Raw genomic sequence first — 18,307 nt, 5'->3', positions numbered from 1 at the left:
ATAATGTTGATAAATGTGAAGTCATCCACTTCAGTTGCAAAAATGGTCTGGCAGATTATTATCCGAATGGCAATAGGTGAGGAAATATGAAGGTAGAACTAGACCCGGGTGTCCTCATACACCAGTCACTGAAGCTGGGAATGCTGGTCTCGGAGGCAATAAATAAGGCAAATGGTATGCTAGCCTTCATAGCAAGAGGAATAGGAGTGCATGTGTAGGAATGTCTTAGTACAACTGTACAGGGGCTTGGTGAGATGACAGCTCGAGTATTGTATGCAGTTTTGGTTTCTTTGCTAAAGGGTGTTCTGGCTTTGGAGGGAGTGCAATTAAAGTTTAGATTAGAGTAGTGCTGGAGAAGCACACCAGGTCAGGCAGCAGTCAAGAAGCAGGAAAATCGACGTTTTGGGCAAAAGGGCTTCTGCCCGAAATGTCTATTTTCCTGCTCCTCGGATGCTGCCTGACCTGCTGTGCTTTGACAGCACCACTTTAATCTTGACTCTAATCTCCAGCATCTGCAGTATCCACTTTTGCCTGCAATTAAAGCTTACCAGATTGAGTCCTATGATGGTAGGAATGATAAATGAAAAAAAGATTGGATCAAGAAGGACTATATTCAGTGGCATTTAGAAGAATGAGGGTAATCTCATAGAAACATATTAAATTCTAAGTGGACTAGACAGAATAAATGTTTCCAGACTGGGGATTCCGAACCCAAGGTCAGAGTCTAAGGAAAAAGGGTAGGTCATTTTGGACTTAGATGAGGAAAAGTTTCTTCACCCAGAAAGTAGTGAATCAGCCACAGGAAATGGTGGAGGCTAAGACAGTGAATGTTTTCAAGAAAGAAATAGATATTGGAGCAGTATGGTGGCAGTGGTTAGCACTGCTGCCACATGGCGCCAGGGATCTAGGTTCATTTCTGGCTTCGTCTGACTGTCTGTGTGGAGTTTGCACATTCTTCCTATGTCTGTGTGAATTTCCTTTGGGTTGTCCAGTTTCCTCCCACAGTCCAAAGACGTGCAGATGAGATGAATTGGCCATGCTAAATAATCTCATAGTGTCCAGGGATATGCAGGCTAGCTGGATTAGCCATGGTAGGAGTGGGGTTACAAGAATAGAGTTTGGGGTGGGTGGGGGGGGGGGGGGGGGGGGGAGGTTGGATCCAGGTGGAATGCTCTTTGGAGGGTCCGTGCAGACTCGAATGGCCTCTTTCCATGCAGTAAGGATTTGGAGCTAAAGAGACCAAAAGGTATGGGGAGAAAGCAGGATCAGGGGTTCTGGGTTGGATGACCAGCCATATTGAATAACAGAGCAAGCACAATGGGCTGAATGGCCTCATCCTGTTCTATTTTCTGTGTTTATGGTGGAATAGACACAAAGTGTCTCCTCATTCAGATGTTTATTTGTCAAATTAGCAGTGGTTGAAACGAGGTTGAAACTAGGGAAAATAGGTTAAATTTTAAAAAAAGAAAAGAGTTCTCTCCTTCTGTGGCTTAAAGCCAGTTGAGATAGTCCTTGTTATAGTTCTAACTCTTCCCCCTGCTGGAAGAAAATGCGGGATCGTGCTGACCTAAGGAGGTGGCTGAAACCAACTCCTGTGACAGAGTGGAACGAGCTTTGCCCTACACATAGCTGTTCTGTTTCAATGCTCATTGCTAGTGATGGGACGAAAATAAAAGATATTTCATTGTTATGAACTTCAATGAGTGAAAACATTTAAAAGGAGAAGGTAGATTTTATAAAATATGTTTATGGATGCAGATATCACTGGTCACACAAGAACTCATTGCCCATCCTTGATTAGGCAGAGGGCGGTTGAGAGTCAACCACATTGCTGTGAGTCTGTAGTTGCATCCAGGCCAGACTGGGTAAACATGGCAGATTTCCCTCCCTAAAGGGCATTGGTGAGCCAAATGGGTTTTTCTGGCAAATGACACCAGTTTCATGGTTATCATTACACACTTAATCCCAGATTTCTTTTCTTATTGAACGCAAATTCACCTTCATGATGGAATTTAAACCTGGGTCCCCAGAACATTACTTGGAATTCTGGATTAATAGTCCAGATAATAGCATTAGCCATCACCTCCGTAATTGAGTTTAAGACAAAAAACTGATCCTGTGATGGTTTTATATTTGCAGTATATGGAAAAATGTAATCATCTGAGATTGAGATGTATCTGAGATGCCCAATATTTGGAATTATTCTATAAAAAAAATCCTTCAATTATTAGAATGTTACAGGCAATTTTCAAAAAGAACAATATCAAACTGTATTTAATTTCCATTAATGAGTTATTTTTGTTTCATCCCCCTCATTGCAGTAATTATAACTTTTTCTGTTTGTTCTCAGAATAAGCACCCATATTTTTGAATAGGTATAAAATATATTCTGTCCTCTGCTCTTTATCTAGATAATTGCTCATGCTGCATTTATTGAGTATTTTTGGACCTGCTGATAAGTCTGCAGTTTTCAGTCTCCCATCAGCCGCATTATATTTCATCCAGTGATTTAACTGAGAAATAAGCAACCTGCTTCCCTCACTAGAAAACCGAAACATCTGTTGAAACTTGTAATTTAGTTTAAATTGCTCTCCCAAGCTGAGAATCTGTTGCTGTTCATCTGCAGTAACCAATTCCTTAGCTGCTGTTTTGATGATCCAATTGATGTGGCAGTTTCTAGAACAAACAGTAGTTGATTAACCATTTTACAACCAAATTTTTTTTCATGACCCAACAGTGGAGGCTGACAAAATATCTGCTTGTGTCTATTTCCATACTTTGCTTTTCCTGGATCAGAGTTTGTGTGTCTTGACCAAGCATGACTGACCAGCAGCAGCTGCTTCTCTTATTGTCTTCCATAGGCATATTGAAAGGACATAAAGGGTTAAGGTTAACCTGTTTGGCTTTTTCACAAAAATGCTTTCTGAAAAATGTTGCAAGTCTGAAATCCAATGCCAAATCAGACATGAAATAAAGACACAATAAATGGAGGGTGGGCGACCAACATACATGAAGGAGACATGGCAGCCATTTCAGTGTCCTGGTGGTGCAGAAAATCTCCAAGTTTACCTCCATTGAAATGGTGAAATTGACAACAGGTTGAGAACCAGCTTCAGTGCATCGAGTCCACGTTTAACTGTGGTTTGTTAGGCTGTGTGTGAGCAAACCTCATGGGAGATGCATGTTGTCAATTTCAACATATCATTAACTTAAGAATGGTTTTAATATGAGTTTGGGATTTAACTGCAAGTGCTTGAATTTCCTGGGGTTTTTGGAATTTGCCAATGAAAGTAAAGTGAGTACATCATGGTAAGGGGATGGAAGAAATTATACGACAAATATTACACTAAATATTGAAACTGTATGCTTTATTAACTATTAATGTCAAAGGCTTTTGTTTATAGTACTTGGTCTGAGTTTCAACATTCATCACTTTCATTTACCTAAACTGCACTTTGTAGATGTGAGTTGTCACATCAGCATGGTTGCCAAAATTTGAAAGGGTCCCTTTCAAAGGACCCCTTTACTTGGTATTAAGTGCTCACTTTCCTTCTAAGGCAAGTAAAGCCGAACAGTAATCGAATATGGGACGAATTAGAATGTGGCATAAACAAATACATTCATTTGGCTTCAAAATCAGACAGAAACTTAGCAATTTCACATTGTGCACTGTTAGGTGCATTATAATGTTCTGGAGTAGGCATAAGAAAGCAGAATGAAGACATTGATCTGATATATGTATTAAGACGGTGTTGAATATGCCACTGTTCCCACCTTAGTTGCTATGTTTAAGTTAATAAACTGCTTTTGTCATTACATCCAGGAGCGTAACACTACACTCTTGCTGCTCAATTCCAAATCAATCTCCAGCCACAATTTCTTATTTTCATTGCCAAACTTTCCCCCCTCCTCAATATGGAACAGTACAGAACAACCTCAGTTATCTGAATGCCAAATTATTCGAATTTCAGATTATCCGGATAAGATCTCGAGGTCCTGTAAAAATATTATCTGTTTTCCGAACAATCAGTTATCTCAGCAATGTTATCTGAGCAGAATATTCCTCGCCCATCTTGTTCAGATAATCAAGATTATTCTGTATTTCCTTATGGGTCTTAGCAGCCAACATCATTTCCAAACGGAAATGCAGACTTGGTATTTCATTCTAACAGTTTTTTTTCCATTGTTCTGTGACATCTCGAATCCATCAACTGTTATGCATGCAGTGCCCCTATAAATGTCTGCATTGAAATCCTCTCCGGCAGATCATTATGACAGCTGCTCAACCTAATTGGCTGGCAAATCTGGAAGTCAGATGCAAATAGCTGTGTTTAAAAGTTACTGACAAATGCACTGCATTTGGTTCTAAATTTCCACTGGCCTCTAAACGCCCTCACCTTATCCCATCATAGTACATTGCAGTTCCTGCTTGATGCTTTCTTACAGTCATAGAGGTGCATAGCATGGGAACAGACCCATTGGTCCAACTCGTCCATCCTGACCAGATTTCTAAATTAATCTAATCTCATTTGCCAGTATTTAGCCCATATCCCTCTAAACCCTTCCTATCTAGATGCCTTTTAAATGCTGTGATTGTAGCAGCCTCCACCATCTTTAGAAGCTCATTCCATACGTGCACCACCCTTTGCTTGAAAATGTCACCCCTTAAATCTCCCTTAAATCTTTCTCCTCTCACCTTAAACCTATGACCTGTAGTTTTGGACTGCCCTACCCTGAGGAAAAGACCTTGATTATTCACCCTATCTATGCCCCTCATGATTTTATCATCTTCTACAATGTCACTGCAGCCTCTGATGCTCCAGGGGAAACAGCCCCAGCCTATTTAACCTCGCTGTATAGCTCGAACCCTCCAACGGTTTCTGAACCCTACATGTTTCCTGACTACCGTCCAGGAGACACCACCACCTGTAAGTTTCCCTCCATGACACCCACCACACTGACTTGGATTCCTTGACAGTGTCTGGGTTAAATTTCTGGAATTCCCTCCTTAACAGCATTGTGGGTCTACCTACAGCAAATGGACAGCAGTAGTTCAGGAAGACAGCTCATCATCACCTTCTCAAGAGCAGTTAGTGATGGATAATGAATTTTGGCCTAGTCAACAAAGACAAGTTCGCCTAAATGACTAATGATTTTGTAAAAAGTCTATTTTAGATCATCAATAGATGCATCAATGAACCAAAGAATATACGTTTGGAAATAATTTATATTTATTTTCAACTAATTCTTTTAGACAATAAACAATTTTAGTCAAATTAAACAAACATAAATTGAAATTGTATTAAACTACTAGCTATGATTTGTTTTTGTTGTGAATTTGATGAGTGTCAGCCATTCATTGAGAAAGTAACTCTATCATACCTGCCTTCACTGTGTACTATCTCTATTTAACCATAAAATCTGAATGGGTCTTTACAGAAGGCAACTGCACGAAAACAAACAAAACAAATCAAAAATGCTGCATAATGTTATCTCTTTTCCCACTTCATACTTCTGCCCTACATATTAAAATTTCTCTGGTAAAAATATAATTTTAAATCAAAAATTATTGTAGCAGGTTTTCCGTTAACCAGTCATTTTACAGACAGTAAATGGGAATTGCACTTGGAGCTCCTCAGAATTCCCATTGTAGCACTTTAAAGGAATTGCCTGGGAAAATGAAGATTCTGTTGGGAAATTCCTCTATGCTTGGAATCTTTTGACCATCTTCATTAAAAACTGAGGACTTCAGAATGTTCTGGTGAAATTAAGTCAACACTTTACTCCAGGAAAATCTTGACAGTTGAAATACATTGTCTAACTCCTGAGTAACTATTAAACAGACATCATACTTCCCTGACACACAACCCAGACCTCAGACCTAATCAGAATCTCCTCCCTGAAGTGCAGAGCTCCCTTCTTTCATTGTAAAAAAAAAACCAGGGGCCAGAGTGGTAGTGTGTGTCGGATTGCCACTCTCTGGAAAATCTGGCTCAGTTTATCATAGGGAGATAATTTTAGTAAAATTGTTTTTTTTTATACAGACGTTTATGGCTTCACTGCAATTACACAGCAGGGGAATTTCTCGCATAGGAATTTAGAAGCAAAAAAATACTATTACCCTCTTATATTCCTAGTGAGTGGCAATGAAAGCTCAATCATTGCTGCTTCGGAACTAACTGCTTGAGTGTGTGAAAGATGATTTACCTGTCCATATTTATTTATTTACTTTCTTGCTTCTTTGTATTGTTTGTGAAAATAACCAGTCTTTGCTCATTCATTAGATTTTCCATATAGTTAATGACAGGATTGACCTTACGATTAGCAGCATCATCTCCATATTTAATTCCTCTAATGAATGTTTCAAGCATCAAGCTGACAACTCAATCTAGCTTTTCGTTTGGCATTCTAGATGGCTTTTTGTTTCTTCAGTTTCAGTTTTTCTTTTGGATTTCCATGATGGCAGATCTTTTTGTAACGTCATGCTTTGCCTCTTTAGATTTGAAAAAAAGAATTGAAGCTTGTTATTATGTAAACCAATCAAACATAACTTTTGTATCAAAGGACTGTGTGCTACTGTTTTAAAATGGACACACTACTAACATATTCAAACAGGAAATTTTAAGATTATAAAAATATTTTCACTGTATAGCACAAGCTCTGTGATGCATACATATTATATAGAGTCATAGAGATGTACAGCATGGAAACAGACCCTTCGGTCCAACCTGTCCATGCCGACCAGATATCCCAACCCAATCTAGTCCCAACTGCCAGCACCCGGCCCATATCCCTCCAAACCCTTCCTTTTCATATACCCATCCAAATGCCTCTTAAATGTTGCAATTGTACCAGCCTCCACCACATCCTCTGGCAGCTTATTCCATACACGTACCACCCTCTGTGTGAAAAAGTTGCCCCTTGGGTCTCTTTTATATCTTTCCCCTCTCACCCTAAACCTATGCCCTCTAGTTCTGGACTCCCCAACCCCAGGGAAAAGACTTTGTCTATTTATCCTATCCATGCCCCTCATAATTTTGTAAACCTTTATAAGGTCACCCCTCAGCCTCCGACACTCTAGGGAAAACAGCCCCAGCCTGTTCAGCCCCTCCCTGTAGCTCAGATCCTCCAACCCTGGCAACATCCTTGTAAATCTTTTCTGAACCCTTTCAAGTTTCACAACATCTTTCCGATAGAAAGGAAACCAGAATTGCACGCAATATTCCAACAGTGGCCAAACCAATGTCCTGTATAGCCGTAACATGACCTCCCAACTCCTGTATTCAATACTCTGACCAATAAAGGAAAGCATACCAAACGCCTTCTTCACTATCCTATCTACCTACGACTCCACTTTCAAGGAGCTATGAACCTGCACTCCAAGGTCTCTTAGTTCAGCAACACTCCCTTGGACCTTACCATTAAGTGTATAAGTCCTGCTAAGATTTGCTTTCCCAAAATGCAGCACCTCGCATTTATCGGAATTAAACTCCATCTGCCACTTTTCAGCCCATTGGCCCATCTGGTCCAGATCCTGTTGTAATCTGAGGTAACCCTCTTCGCTGTCCACTACACCTCCAATTTTGGTGTCATCTGTAAACTTACTAACTGTACCTGTTATGCTCACATCCAAATAATTTATGTAAATGACAAAAAGTAGAGGGCCCACCACCGATCCTTGTGGCACTCCACTGGTCACAGGCCTCCAGTCTGAAAAACAAATCTCCAGCACCACCCTCTGACTTCTACCTTTGAGCCAGTTCTGTATCCAAATGGCTAGTTCTCCCTGTATTCCATGAGATCTAACCTTGCTAACCAGTCTCCCATGGGGAACCTTGTTGAACGCCTTACTGAAGTCCATATAGAATCACGTCTACTGCTCTGCCCTCATCAATCTTCTTTGTTACTTCTTCAAAAAACTCAATCAAGTTTGTGAGAAATGATTTTCCCATGCACAAAGCCATGTTGACTATCCCGAATCAGTCCTTGCCTTTCCAAATACATGTACATTCTGTCCCTCAGGATTCCCTCCAACAACTTGCCCACCATCGAGGTCAGGCTCACCGGTCTATAGTTCCCTGGCTTGTCATTACCGCCCTTCTTAAACAGTCACACCACGTATGCCAACCTCCAGTCTTCCGGCACCTCACGTGTGACTATCAGCAAGAGGCCAGCAATCACTTCCCTAGCTTCCCACAGAGTTCTCGGGTACACCTGATCAGGTCCTGGGGATTTATCCACTTTTAACTGTTTCAAGACATCCATCACTTCCTCCTCTGTAATCTGGACATTTTGCAAGATGTCACCATCTATTTCCCTACAGTCTATATCTTCCATATCCTTTTCCACAGTAAATACTGATGCAAAGTATTCATTTAGTATCTCCCCCATTTTCTGTGGCTCCTTGCTGATCTTTGAGGGGCCCTGTTCTCTTCTGAGTTACCCTTTTGTCCTTGATATATTTGTAAAAACCCTTTGAATTCTCCTTAATTCTATTTCCCAAAGCTGTCTCTTGTCCCTGTTTTGCCCTCCTGATTTCCCTCTTAAGTATACTCCTACTTTCTTTATATTCTTCTAAGGATTCTCTCGATCTATCCTGTCTGTAGCTGACATATGCTTCCTTCTTTTTCTTAACCAAACCTCAATTTCTTTAGTCATCCAGCATTCCCTATACCTACCAGCCTTCCCTTTCACCCTGACAGGAATATACTTTCTCTGGAATCTTATCTCATTTCTGAAGGCTTCCCATTTTCCAGCTGTCTCTTTACCTGCGAACATCTGCCTCCAATCAGCTTTGGATAGTTCTTGCCTAATACCGTCAAAATTGGCCTTTCTCCAATTTAGAATTTCAACATTTAGATCTGGTCGATCCTTTTCCATCACTATTTTAAAACGAATAGAATTATGGTTGCTGGCCCCAAAGTGCTCCCCCACTGACACCTCAGTCACCTGCCCTGCCTTATTTCCCAAGAGTAGGTCAAGTTTTGCACCTTCTCTAGTCGGTACATCCACATACTGAATCAGAAAATTGTCTTGTACACACTTAATAAATTCCTCTCCATCCTTTGTTTTTTTTTTCCCCTGTGTAATCCCTATGCACAAAAATATCAGTGCTCCTTCAATTCTGACTTCTATTTTGACATTTCCGATTATAATTAGTCCACTGTCAGTGGTTATCGGAGGGTATAAAGTTGGATTCACTTGTGTATGTTATTCTAACTCAGTATAAATATGTAAATTGCATAATCTCAACAGGCAAATGACCATTGAGTGAAAGGGATGCTTGGAGTTGAGGAGAAAAGTTGTATTTAGGAAGGTTCAGATTTGATGTGCTATATGGCATCACTTTGCATGTGGCACTGAATTGTCTGGCTTGTAATCTGTGTAATTACAGAGTAAACATGTCCAATCACAAATTTGGGATTTAGGTATTTATTCTTGTAATGTGTTGAATATTATGTCTTGTAATGTCTTTAATGTGCTAATATTACTTTGTTATGTTTTTGGGCAGTGTATCAGTTACAGCAGGAAGCCCCACGTCCGAAGAGAATTATCTGTCCTCGAGAGGTCAGTTGGAAATTGGACTTGAATAATGTGACAACGTAGTTTGAGGTTTGAATAGCATGGGACGTTTTCATTGTAACTAATGATGGAGAAGGAATCCTGCAGCTTGTAGTGTGACCATCAGTATGGTGAAATGAAACATTACCTTGTCATGTGGCAAAGTTCACACCTGAAAATGATTTTCAGTATCAATGACAAAGTGAATTTAGTGTTGTAAACTAATAAATGCTTGACTTAACACTTCACTATTCATCCTTCAGAGTTTATAATAGTGTAAAATAGTTTCATAATTAATTTCCCCAAGAATTTGAAACTAGCATGATTCTCATTAGCTTGGGTATCATGTGGCAAGTTTGTTGAAAAAGTCACCTACTTGAAATATAACACCTTTTTGGCAAAACTTTCCACCTAAATTACTTTGTCAACTCAGTGCTGTGCTAATATTTAAATAACTCTTTTAATTTGTACTCTTCAGTTTCTTTGTGTTAATGATGTGGAATTGTACTGAATTACAATAGAATTCCTTCAGTAGTATAATGGTTTCTATATGCTTGAGTATTTCATCCATGTATTGAATGGATTAACAGGAATTTTGTAAAATTACAAAACAGAAAATAAAAATATTAACCAATTTTTATAGCAAATCATCTTCTGCTTCATCACTTTTAACAAGATCCTATTTATTAACAAGTATAACTGTTATCTTGTCATTCAACTGCATTACTTCAAATTTACAAGATTTTGCTGATGGCTAAGCTGTGAGTTTTCATGTATACATTTGCACAGCATATCATAGTGAAACGTAGTTGGAAGATTGAAATTGCGTAAATTTGCTTTTGTGCTTTTTTCACTAACTCTGCTCCTTGGTTCATACTTCTATAAAATGAGTTTGTAGTTATTGTACTTCTAAATAATTATGATACAATAATGGATTTTTGCTGGCTTCTGAAAGTTGGATTTTTATTTTGATAAAATGTTCGACCATTCTGTCTGGCTTGAATGAATATTTTTTTTGCTGGACCTTGCACTATTTTGCAGAGGGCTAACCTTTGCTTGCTAATAGTTTGCCAGATGTTCATTTGCTTGCAGTAACATACCACAAATAGAAAATCCTTTCGGCGGTTTCAGCAGAAGCATGTTTGGAACTCTATAACCTGTATTCTGTCTCATTTGCTCCTCACATACTTCCTTGTGAGCCACACTACGTCCCTCTTCACATTGAATTTAAAATCCTGATTTCCTTGTTCAAATCCCTCCATGATTTCAAGCCGTCCAACCTCTGTTATACCTTCTCCTTTCTTTCCTTCAATGCCATTTAAAATCCAACTCAAACCTTTACATGCTCCCTCCCTTCATCTTATCACTAATGGAAGAGTCTTCACTCACCATCAACATTACCTTTTTTTTTCATAAAGCTCAGTTTAAACACTCTCTCTTAACTATCCAACACCCAACCCCCTTCACACTCACCCCAGTCCCTCTGAATTATGCTTCCACTTTTAAAGGCCTAAATTTAACCAATCCTTTGTCACCTCTTCTAACTCCCACAACATTGCTTAATGTGCTAAGTTTTCTTTATCAACATGTTAGTCAGCAGAGGCTTTTCCCCAGGGTTGAAGTTCAATTACAAGGAAGCACAGGTTCAAGGTGTGAGGGGGAAAATTTAAGGTAGATGTGTGAGGGAAGTTTTTCACTCAGAGTGGTAGGAGCCTGGAGATGGTGGAAGTAGGCACATTGGTGACATTTATGAGGCATCTGGATGGTTACATGAATATGGAGCGAATAGAGGGATAGCGAGTGAATAAGGGCAGAAGGTTTCTTTTAGTTTAGTTGGGGCATGATGATTGGCCCAGGCAGGGAGGGCCTGTTCCTGTGCTGTACTTTGCTTTTGTGCTTCTGTTCAGCAGTGGGTGGTGCGTGTATGGAATGAGCTGTCAGAAGAAATGGTGGAGGCTAGTACAACAACACTTCAAAGGCATCTGGATGGGAACTTGAATAGGAAGGGTTTAGAGGGGTAAGGGTCAAATGTTGGCAAATGGGACTAGATAAACTTAAGATATCTGGTTGGCATGAAGAGTCTGTTTCTGTCCTGTATAATTCTATGATTATATAACCTCTTTTGTTTTTTCCATTTCCTCCTCTAGTTTTTTGGGGGGATATTTTTCTATATTAAATGCATCATATGTAAGCAAGTTGTTGTATGTAGAATTGAAAATACAGTAAAAAGAAAAGAAATTCCTAGTTTCATAGAATCATAGAGTCACACAGTATACAAGAGGCCCATAAAGTCTGAGCTGACAAAAACTACTCAAAATCTACACTAGTCCCACTTTCCAGCAGTTGGTTATGTCATTTCATGTCTGACAATGTGTTGCTGGAAAAGCGCAGCAGGTCAGGCAGGGCAGCATCCAAGGAGCAGGAGAATTCCTGATTCCTGCAGAAGGGCTCATGCCTGAAACGTCGATTCTCCTGCTCCTTGGATGCTGCCTGACCTGCTGCGCTTTTCCAGCAACACATTTTCAGCTCTGATCTCCAGCATCTGCAGTCCTCACTTTCTCCTATGTCATTTCATGTGCCCGTCTGAGTATTTTTAAAGGTTGTGAAGTTTTCCACCTCAACGACCTTTGTCAGTGAATTTCAGATCCTCACCACCTTCTGGATGAAGTCTCTTTTTAACTTCCTTTCTAAATCTCCTTCATTTTACCTTAAAATTATGCCCTCTTGTTATTGACCCATCAACTAAGGGGAACAGTTGTTTTCTAACCACCCTGTCCATGCCCACCATAAGTTTATATACTTCAATCAGATTCTCCCTCAGGCCTCTCTTCTTCAAAGAAAACAACCCAAGCCTATCCAGCTTCTCTTCACAGCTAAACTACTCCATCCTCTGCACAATCTTGGTGAATCTCCTCTGCACTCCTGCTAGTGTAATGACATCCTTTCTTTCATATATCAATTCATGTACCAGTGATTATAATCAAGTATCTCCCAGAACTGTGATTCAGATGGTGTAGAATATATCAATTTCTATTGTTATCACTATAGTTACATTATTGTTTGAAATTGTTTGATAGAAATACCTATGGCAGTTGCCATCTAGTGGATTTTTCATAACATTACACTTGGACTTCCTACTGCAATGAATCCAGGGAGTGCTTCAAACTGATTTTCTAGCATTTATTTACATTTCTAGTTTCAAAACTTAGCAGTGACATTTGGTAACTCAACAGGAAAATGTATAATAAGATAGTTTAATTTTGTAGGAGAGATTGACCTCCCTAAGATTGTACAGTATAGATATCCATGAAATTATTGATTAACCTTTTTATGAAATTTGAATAATATGAATGTAAAAGTTATAGTTTTTCAACTAATCTTTATGAAGTTGAGCAGTAACAATGGTCATGCTGTGCTGGAAGTAATCGTCTGACACATTCAAATGTTCTTTCTAGTGTTGTGATAATGGCTATTTTCTATTCTGGATATATCATATGTTGAGGATCACGATTTAGATCTGCTTGTCATTGCTTTCTTTTCGAGCTTACTACCACCCCTCTTTCAACAAATTCAGAGATTAAGTATTTATGCATTTCATTTGCTGTTTGGGAGGTTTTTCCTGTGTATGAGTTGTATGCATTAGCACTTCAGGATATCCTAGGCGACTTGTTAAGATGATGCATATACATAAATGCAAATTCTTTCTTATTTTCGGAATCTAGTGATCTGGTAACATTTGGTTGGTAACAAAATTCATACCTGTAAATGTATTAATGTATGAGGTGAATCCTCAGCAATTCATTTAGCAAAATATATTTAAAGCAGAGCCATTTCGCAGAAATGTCGTATTCTCAAGTAGCCCAAAGTGCTTTGTACAGGTCAACAACAACTTGCATTAGTGTAGTGCATTTGAATATCATAAACTGACACAAGGTGCCTTACAAAAACAAAATTGTCAACAAGTCAAAGAAGGAGACATTGACACAAATAACTAAAAGCTTGGAGAAAGGGGTAGGGTAAGTTTCAAGTGTATCTGAAAGAAAAGGATCTTAAGCAAGGATTTCTAGAATGTTATGGCCTGCATCACACCCTGCATTTCACAGATGCTAAAGTGGGAATATAATTCCAGTTTGTCTACTCTAGATCTGATTCCAAGACCAACTATCAGTCCAGGGCAGTATTAAAATTTGCTTGAAAACAAATTGTGGGTTCCTGCGTTTTTCTAGCACTTAACTTGTGGTCGAAGTATATATTGTACAATATCAGACATAAATGGATAAAGTAGGGCCATCTTCCATATTAGAGAATAAAATTAATATTTGAGGATTGCCATTTACGAGATGTGTATAATGTTTTGACTTTGAAGTACTTTTGTAAGCATACAGTATTTAAATTGTTTGAGAATATTTCTGGTAGGTTAGGTAGCAAATTCCTTACTTATCTTTCAGATCACTTGCTCTGCAAGGACTAATATATGTATACGTTGCTAACAATTTTCTTTGGTTTACAGGTTGAAAACAGGCCAAAGTACTATGGAAGAGAGTACGTAAATCATTTTAATTTTTGTTAATATTTTAGACTGTGTTTTGCAAATAACAGAGCAAGAAGAACTGTAGATCAGATTGTTGTTAGAAAAGCAGTTATGCTGAAGAGTAATGTATTTACATGGTTTATGCATGATTGTATTTTAGTTTCTAATGTATGGTGGCTTACAGTGGGATGATGATTTGAAATTTGCATTCTTTATCAATATTGTGACATATAAAGCAATCTTGTACCATGGCACACGAGAAATAATTTTGATACCACATTGCAGCAGAGTACATTTCTATATGATAACACACAATAATGTCCTGATACCAGGGATGAATAAGACAAACAGTAATAAATTTGAGTGTTCCCTTTAAGTTATATTTTAGCAAACCCAAGAATATCTTCAATTTTAGCTGTTACTTGACACAAGCAACATGTTTCTGAAGTACTGTTCTGAAGAATCACTTACGAATGCTGTTTAATTGTTATCACAAAAGAAATGAATTCTCTAGTTTTCTCCAAAATGGAAACCTATGCTTGTAAATTTCCTTGTGTTATCAAATTATTTAGAGAGAAAAGAACAATAATTTTCTTGTCACTGCTTTAATGAGTGCTTTAATAGCTACGGTCTTCTTTCAGTTCCTATCATTTTACTTCGGGTTGCTGATTGATCATCTGCCTCCAACTCCTTGTGTCAGTTATTCGTTCCACTTCCAATCCTGTTTGTCTTTCATCACTGCCACTTTCTATCTGCACTTGGGTCTTCCTGCTCTCCTTTCTGGCAGTTCAATATCCATCACTTGCCTCACCATTTTCCCATCCCTTTTGGCAATGAGTGACCACATGATTTCAGTTTTTTCCAGCTACTTCCTTCAATGTCCCCACAATCTTCACTGACCTTCTAAAGTAGTAATCCCTGATCTTGTCCTTTCTTATTTGTCCACATGTGCATTTTCATATTTACCTATCATTAGTAACCTTTGTTCCTCTTTTCCTGAAGTTGCTCAAGTTTCTGGACTGTGTAACAAGACCATTCTCTCAATTGTTTTGTTGATTGTGCTTTTCAGTTTTAGCAATATTTTTCTGTTACAGAAAAGCCTCGGTGCACTTCTTTCAGTTACTCGGATGGAGCTAAACTACTCCTCAATTTCTGTTTCCACATTTCCATCCCCTGCCACCCATAGGTTCTGCCAGGGGTGTTCACTTACTTCCTTCAGCTAAGTATTATACTGACTTTTTTTTCTTCTTGGAGACCTGACTGTTTCCACTTCTTTAACAAATCTATCTTTTCTTTTTATCATTCTTTTTGTTTTCAATCTGCCATCAAGTTTATTTTTCCAGGTTCTTTTCTCCCTGGTAATATTTCTTTCACTTTTCATCGGTTTTGCTAATCAAACTTGTCACCAATCTTTTATGGTGCCCGTCATAACTTCAATTTCTCGTAACTATTTCTCCATCTGATTTCTCAATTCCCTCTTCCCTCTCCAACTGATGTTCTGGCCATATCTTGTCCATCACTGTTTTGTTTTCTTTGCAGCCAGTTCTGTCACCGAGACTCAATGCTGGTACATAACGACTGTAATGTGACTAAATTAATATGGCGAAATTATGTATAAATGGTGTGAATTTGTTGTTACAGTATGATGTTCAGTGACTGGCAACTTACCTTAAATACTATACTGTAACAATTAGCTAAGCACATTTAAATTTCTCCGAGAATTAAATTTGGAATCACTAAATTGTCTGCAGGAAAGGCCTGTATAAGTATTAGATGACAGTTCAACTTCTCCCAGGCAAAATTTCAAAGACAGTTAGCTTTGCCAAATAAAATGTGATAGCCAGTGACATTAATGCAAGCTTGAGATTGCTTTTCTTTCTTGTTCTTTTTTTTAAAAAGAAAATCCTGTCTTTTTTTCTTCCCATTCCAAAGCTTCTGCGTTTCAGATAAGTTACTTCTGTAGAGTAGGGAAAATCCATAACTTCACCTGTCTACAGATCAGGCACTTGTGATGGTTAACGTTTTATTTATCACAGTTGTTTTCTTCTAGCCCAGTGAAATGTTTGCAAATGTTATTCTAGTTGATTGCTACAAATTAACTGGAGTACAGTTTCAGCTCCTTGATGCATGACTATTCATTTTTCTGTAGATTATGAATGAATGCTGAAAATTTGCTAACTCCATATTCAGGGTGGATTTATATGAATAAATAAAGTGCATCTGTATTTTTCAAGATTTCTGCATGGCATACTCTGCACTGTAACTTGGGGCCACACCACACCACTGTCCTTCAGCTGTTTTTATATAATTAACATTGAGGCTTGTAATTAGTTGATAGTAATTCAAGCTTGAAGGTTACCTTATAGATTTTTATCACCCTGGATTATGCTACAAACTGTAATAATAGCCATTACTGAAATGCCACATTTTTAAATTTAAAAAAATGTTTTTAGATCCCATTGTATATAGAGAGTAAGTTCAAATTGAATTATTTGAATAATATCATGATTGGAATTTGAGTATGTATTTATCAGATAATCATGCATCTTTTATATAATAATAATTAGTAAAAAATTTCAGTAGTCAGAGGCATGGTCTGTTGTATTCTCTAAATAGTTTTAATACCGAATGATTATTTATACAATTAATCATCAAAACAGGTAGCCGATCAGTATGGTTCCAACATGTGGATCTTAGATCAAATTGTCTTTATTGACCATGTTTTGCTGTACTGTTCTTTTGCTTTTCAACTATCAATAAAATTACAATTGGCAAAATTGATCGAAATGGGCAGATTTGTTAATTCTCAAGCAAGTGATATATTGTGGTTTGTCGCTTAATAAGATCAAGTTTGGATTTATTATAAAAAAAAGTTTTTGGAAAATAGTTCAAGGACTTTTGTTTCTATAGAAAACAACAATATTAATTCCAAATTTGTAAACAAAATTACAAAGTGAAATGGTTACATAGCTATCATGTTACTTGTGTTCTGTGATCTCATCTCGTGGGAGCCTGTGGTAAAATGACTCGGTTGTTCCATTACTGCTCTTTTTGGAAATTGTTTTGGAAGAGGGTTTTTTATTCAGCAGAATGTCAAACCTGCCACAGTTAACATTTTTTATTTCCCCATCTATTTGTGGTACCTTAATTTCTTTGTCACTTTTGTGATTTTTGCAGTATTTTCTTTTCTTAGGTTCCATGGGATGATATCACGAGAGCAAGCTGATGAACTGCTTGGTGGTGTTGAGGGAGCTTATCTCATTAGGGAGAGCCAGCGTCAGCCTGGTAGCAACACATTGGCTCTGAGGTACATACCTGCTCCTGATGTCGATGAACTGAATAAATTATGTTGAACTTGCTTTTTTTTATTTAAGATGTAACAAACATTGACCCTCTTTTTATTTCTGGATCCATTGATCTAGAATAAGAAAAATAGAAATTTTAGATGATTCTCACTGTTGAGTTTTGATTCCTATAGGAGTCCAACTGTCTTGAGTTTTTGCTGTTTCATATCCTCCCTTTCCTGTGAATATTTCTATGAGTCTTCAAGTATCAGTCAGGTCACCTTGGCTCAGCTCTTCTATGCAGCAAAAAGCACAAGATCACATGTAAAGCATGCTCTACAATTTAAAATGAGTTTCAGAATGCTCAAACCATTTATAGCTGTAGATTAGTCTATGGCCTTAAGGTCTTGTTTTGCTTGCAAATTCAAATGGAGTACAGAAACATGACAGAATTATGGTATATGTCCAATTATGAGCCACTCTTCATAGAGTAATAATATTAGAATTGTGCATTAAGGCAACAGAACTTTCAACTTTACTCATCTGATGTTATTATTGCTACAAGATTTTGTTAGTTCTTGTATTCCACACAGCACACTGGATATATCTGTTAGGTCTGATTTCACTATGTTCAACCCAGTATCTGCATTAAGGAAATAAATTAATACATGGCTCTATTCCTAAAGTACAAATCCACTATGTAAAGTTTAAACTGAATTGAATAAATATGATCATGTGTGACATGGCATTAGGGCAAAATTATCATTAAAGTTTCCATTTTATTGTAAAAACCTAACTAGTTTGATGACAACTCCTACTTGTGATTCCATTCCACACTGACTGTCCCTGTCTGTTGAGGTGACCTTGTAAAACAGTCATTTGTTACTAGCAAATTATTAAAGGTATTGAGGAGGCCTGTTGTCAATTATAA

General features: G+C 38.0%; 1 protein-coding gene across 1 annotated transcript in view; it reads left to right on the top strand.

The window, feature by feature from the left end:
* Nucleotides 1-18,307, top strand: part of chn2 (chimerin 2) — a 363,855-nt gene that overhangs the window by 216,369 nt on the left and 129,179 nt on the right. The window contains exons 3-5 of the mRNA XM_043689521.2: nt 9,512-9,567; nt 14,072-14,103; nt 17,286-17,399. Coding sequence (XP_043545456.1) covers nt 9,512-9,567; nt 14,072-14,103; nt 17,286-17,399 — 202 coding nt within the window. The remainder of the gene's footprint in view (nt 1-9,511; nt 9,568-14,071; nt 14,104-17,285; nt 17,400-18,307) is intronic.

Source organism: Chiloscyllium plagiosum, unplaced genomic scaffold, assembly GCF_037043375.1.
Source record: "Chiloscyllium plagiosum isolate Xiang-an unplaced genomic scaffold, Cpla_swu_hap1 HiC_scaffold_5, whole genome shotgun sequence".
In the NCBI taxonomy this organism is placed as follows: domain Eukaryota; kingdom Metazoa; phylum Chordata; class Chondrichthyes; order Orectolobiformes; family Hemiscylliidae; genus Chiloscyllium; species Chiloscyllium plagiosum.
Note: the sequence above shows the minus strand (reverse complement) of the source record. Positions and strands in the feature narration are given on the sequence as shown.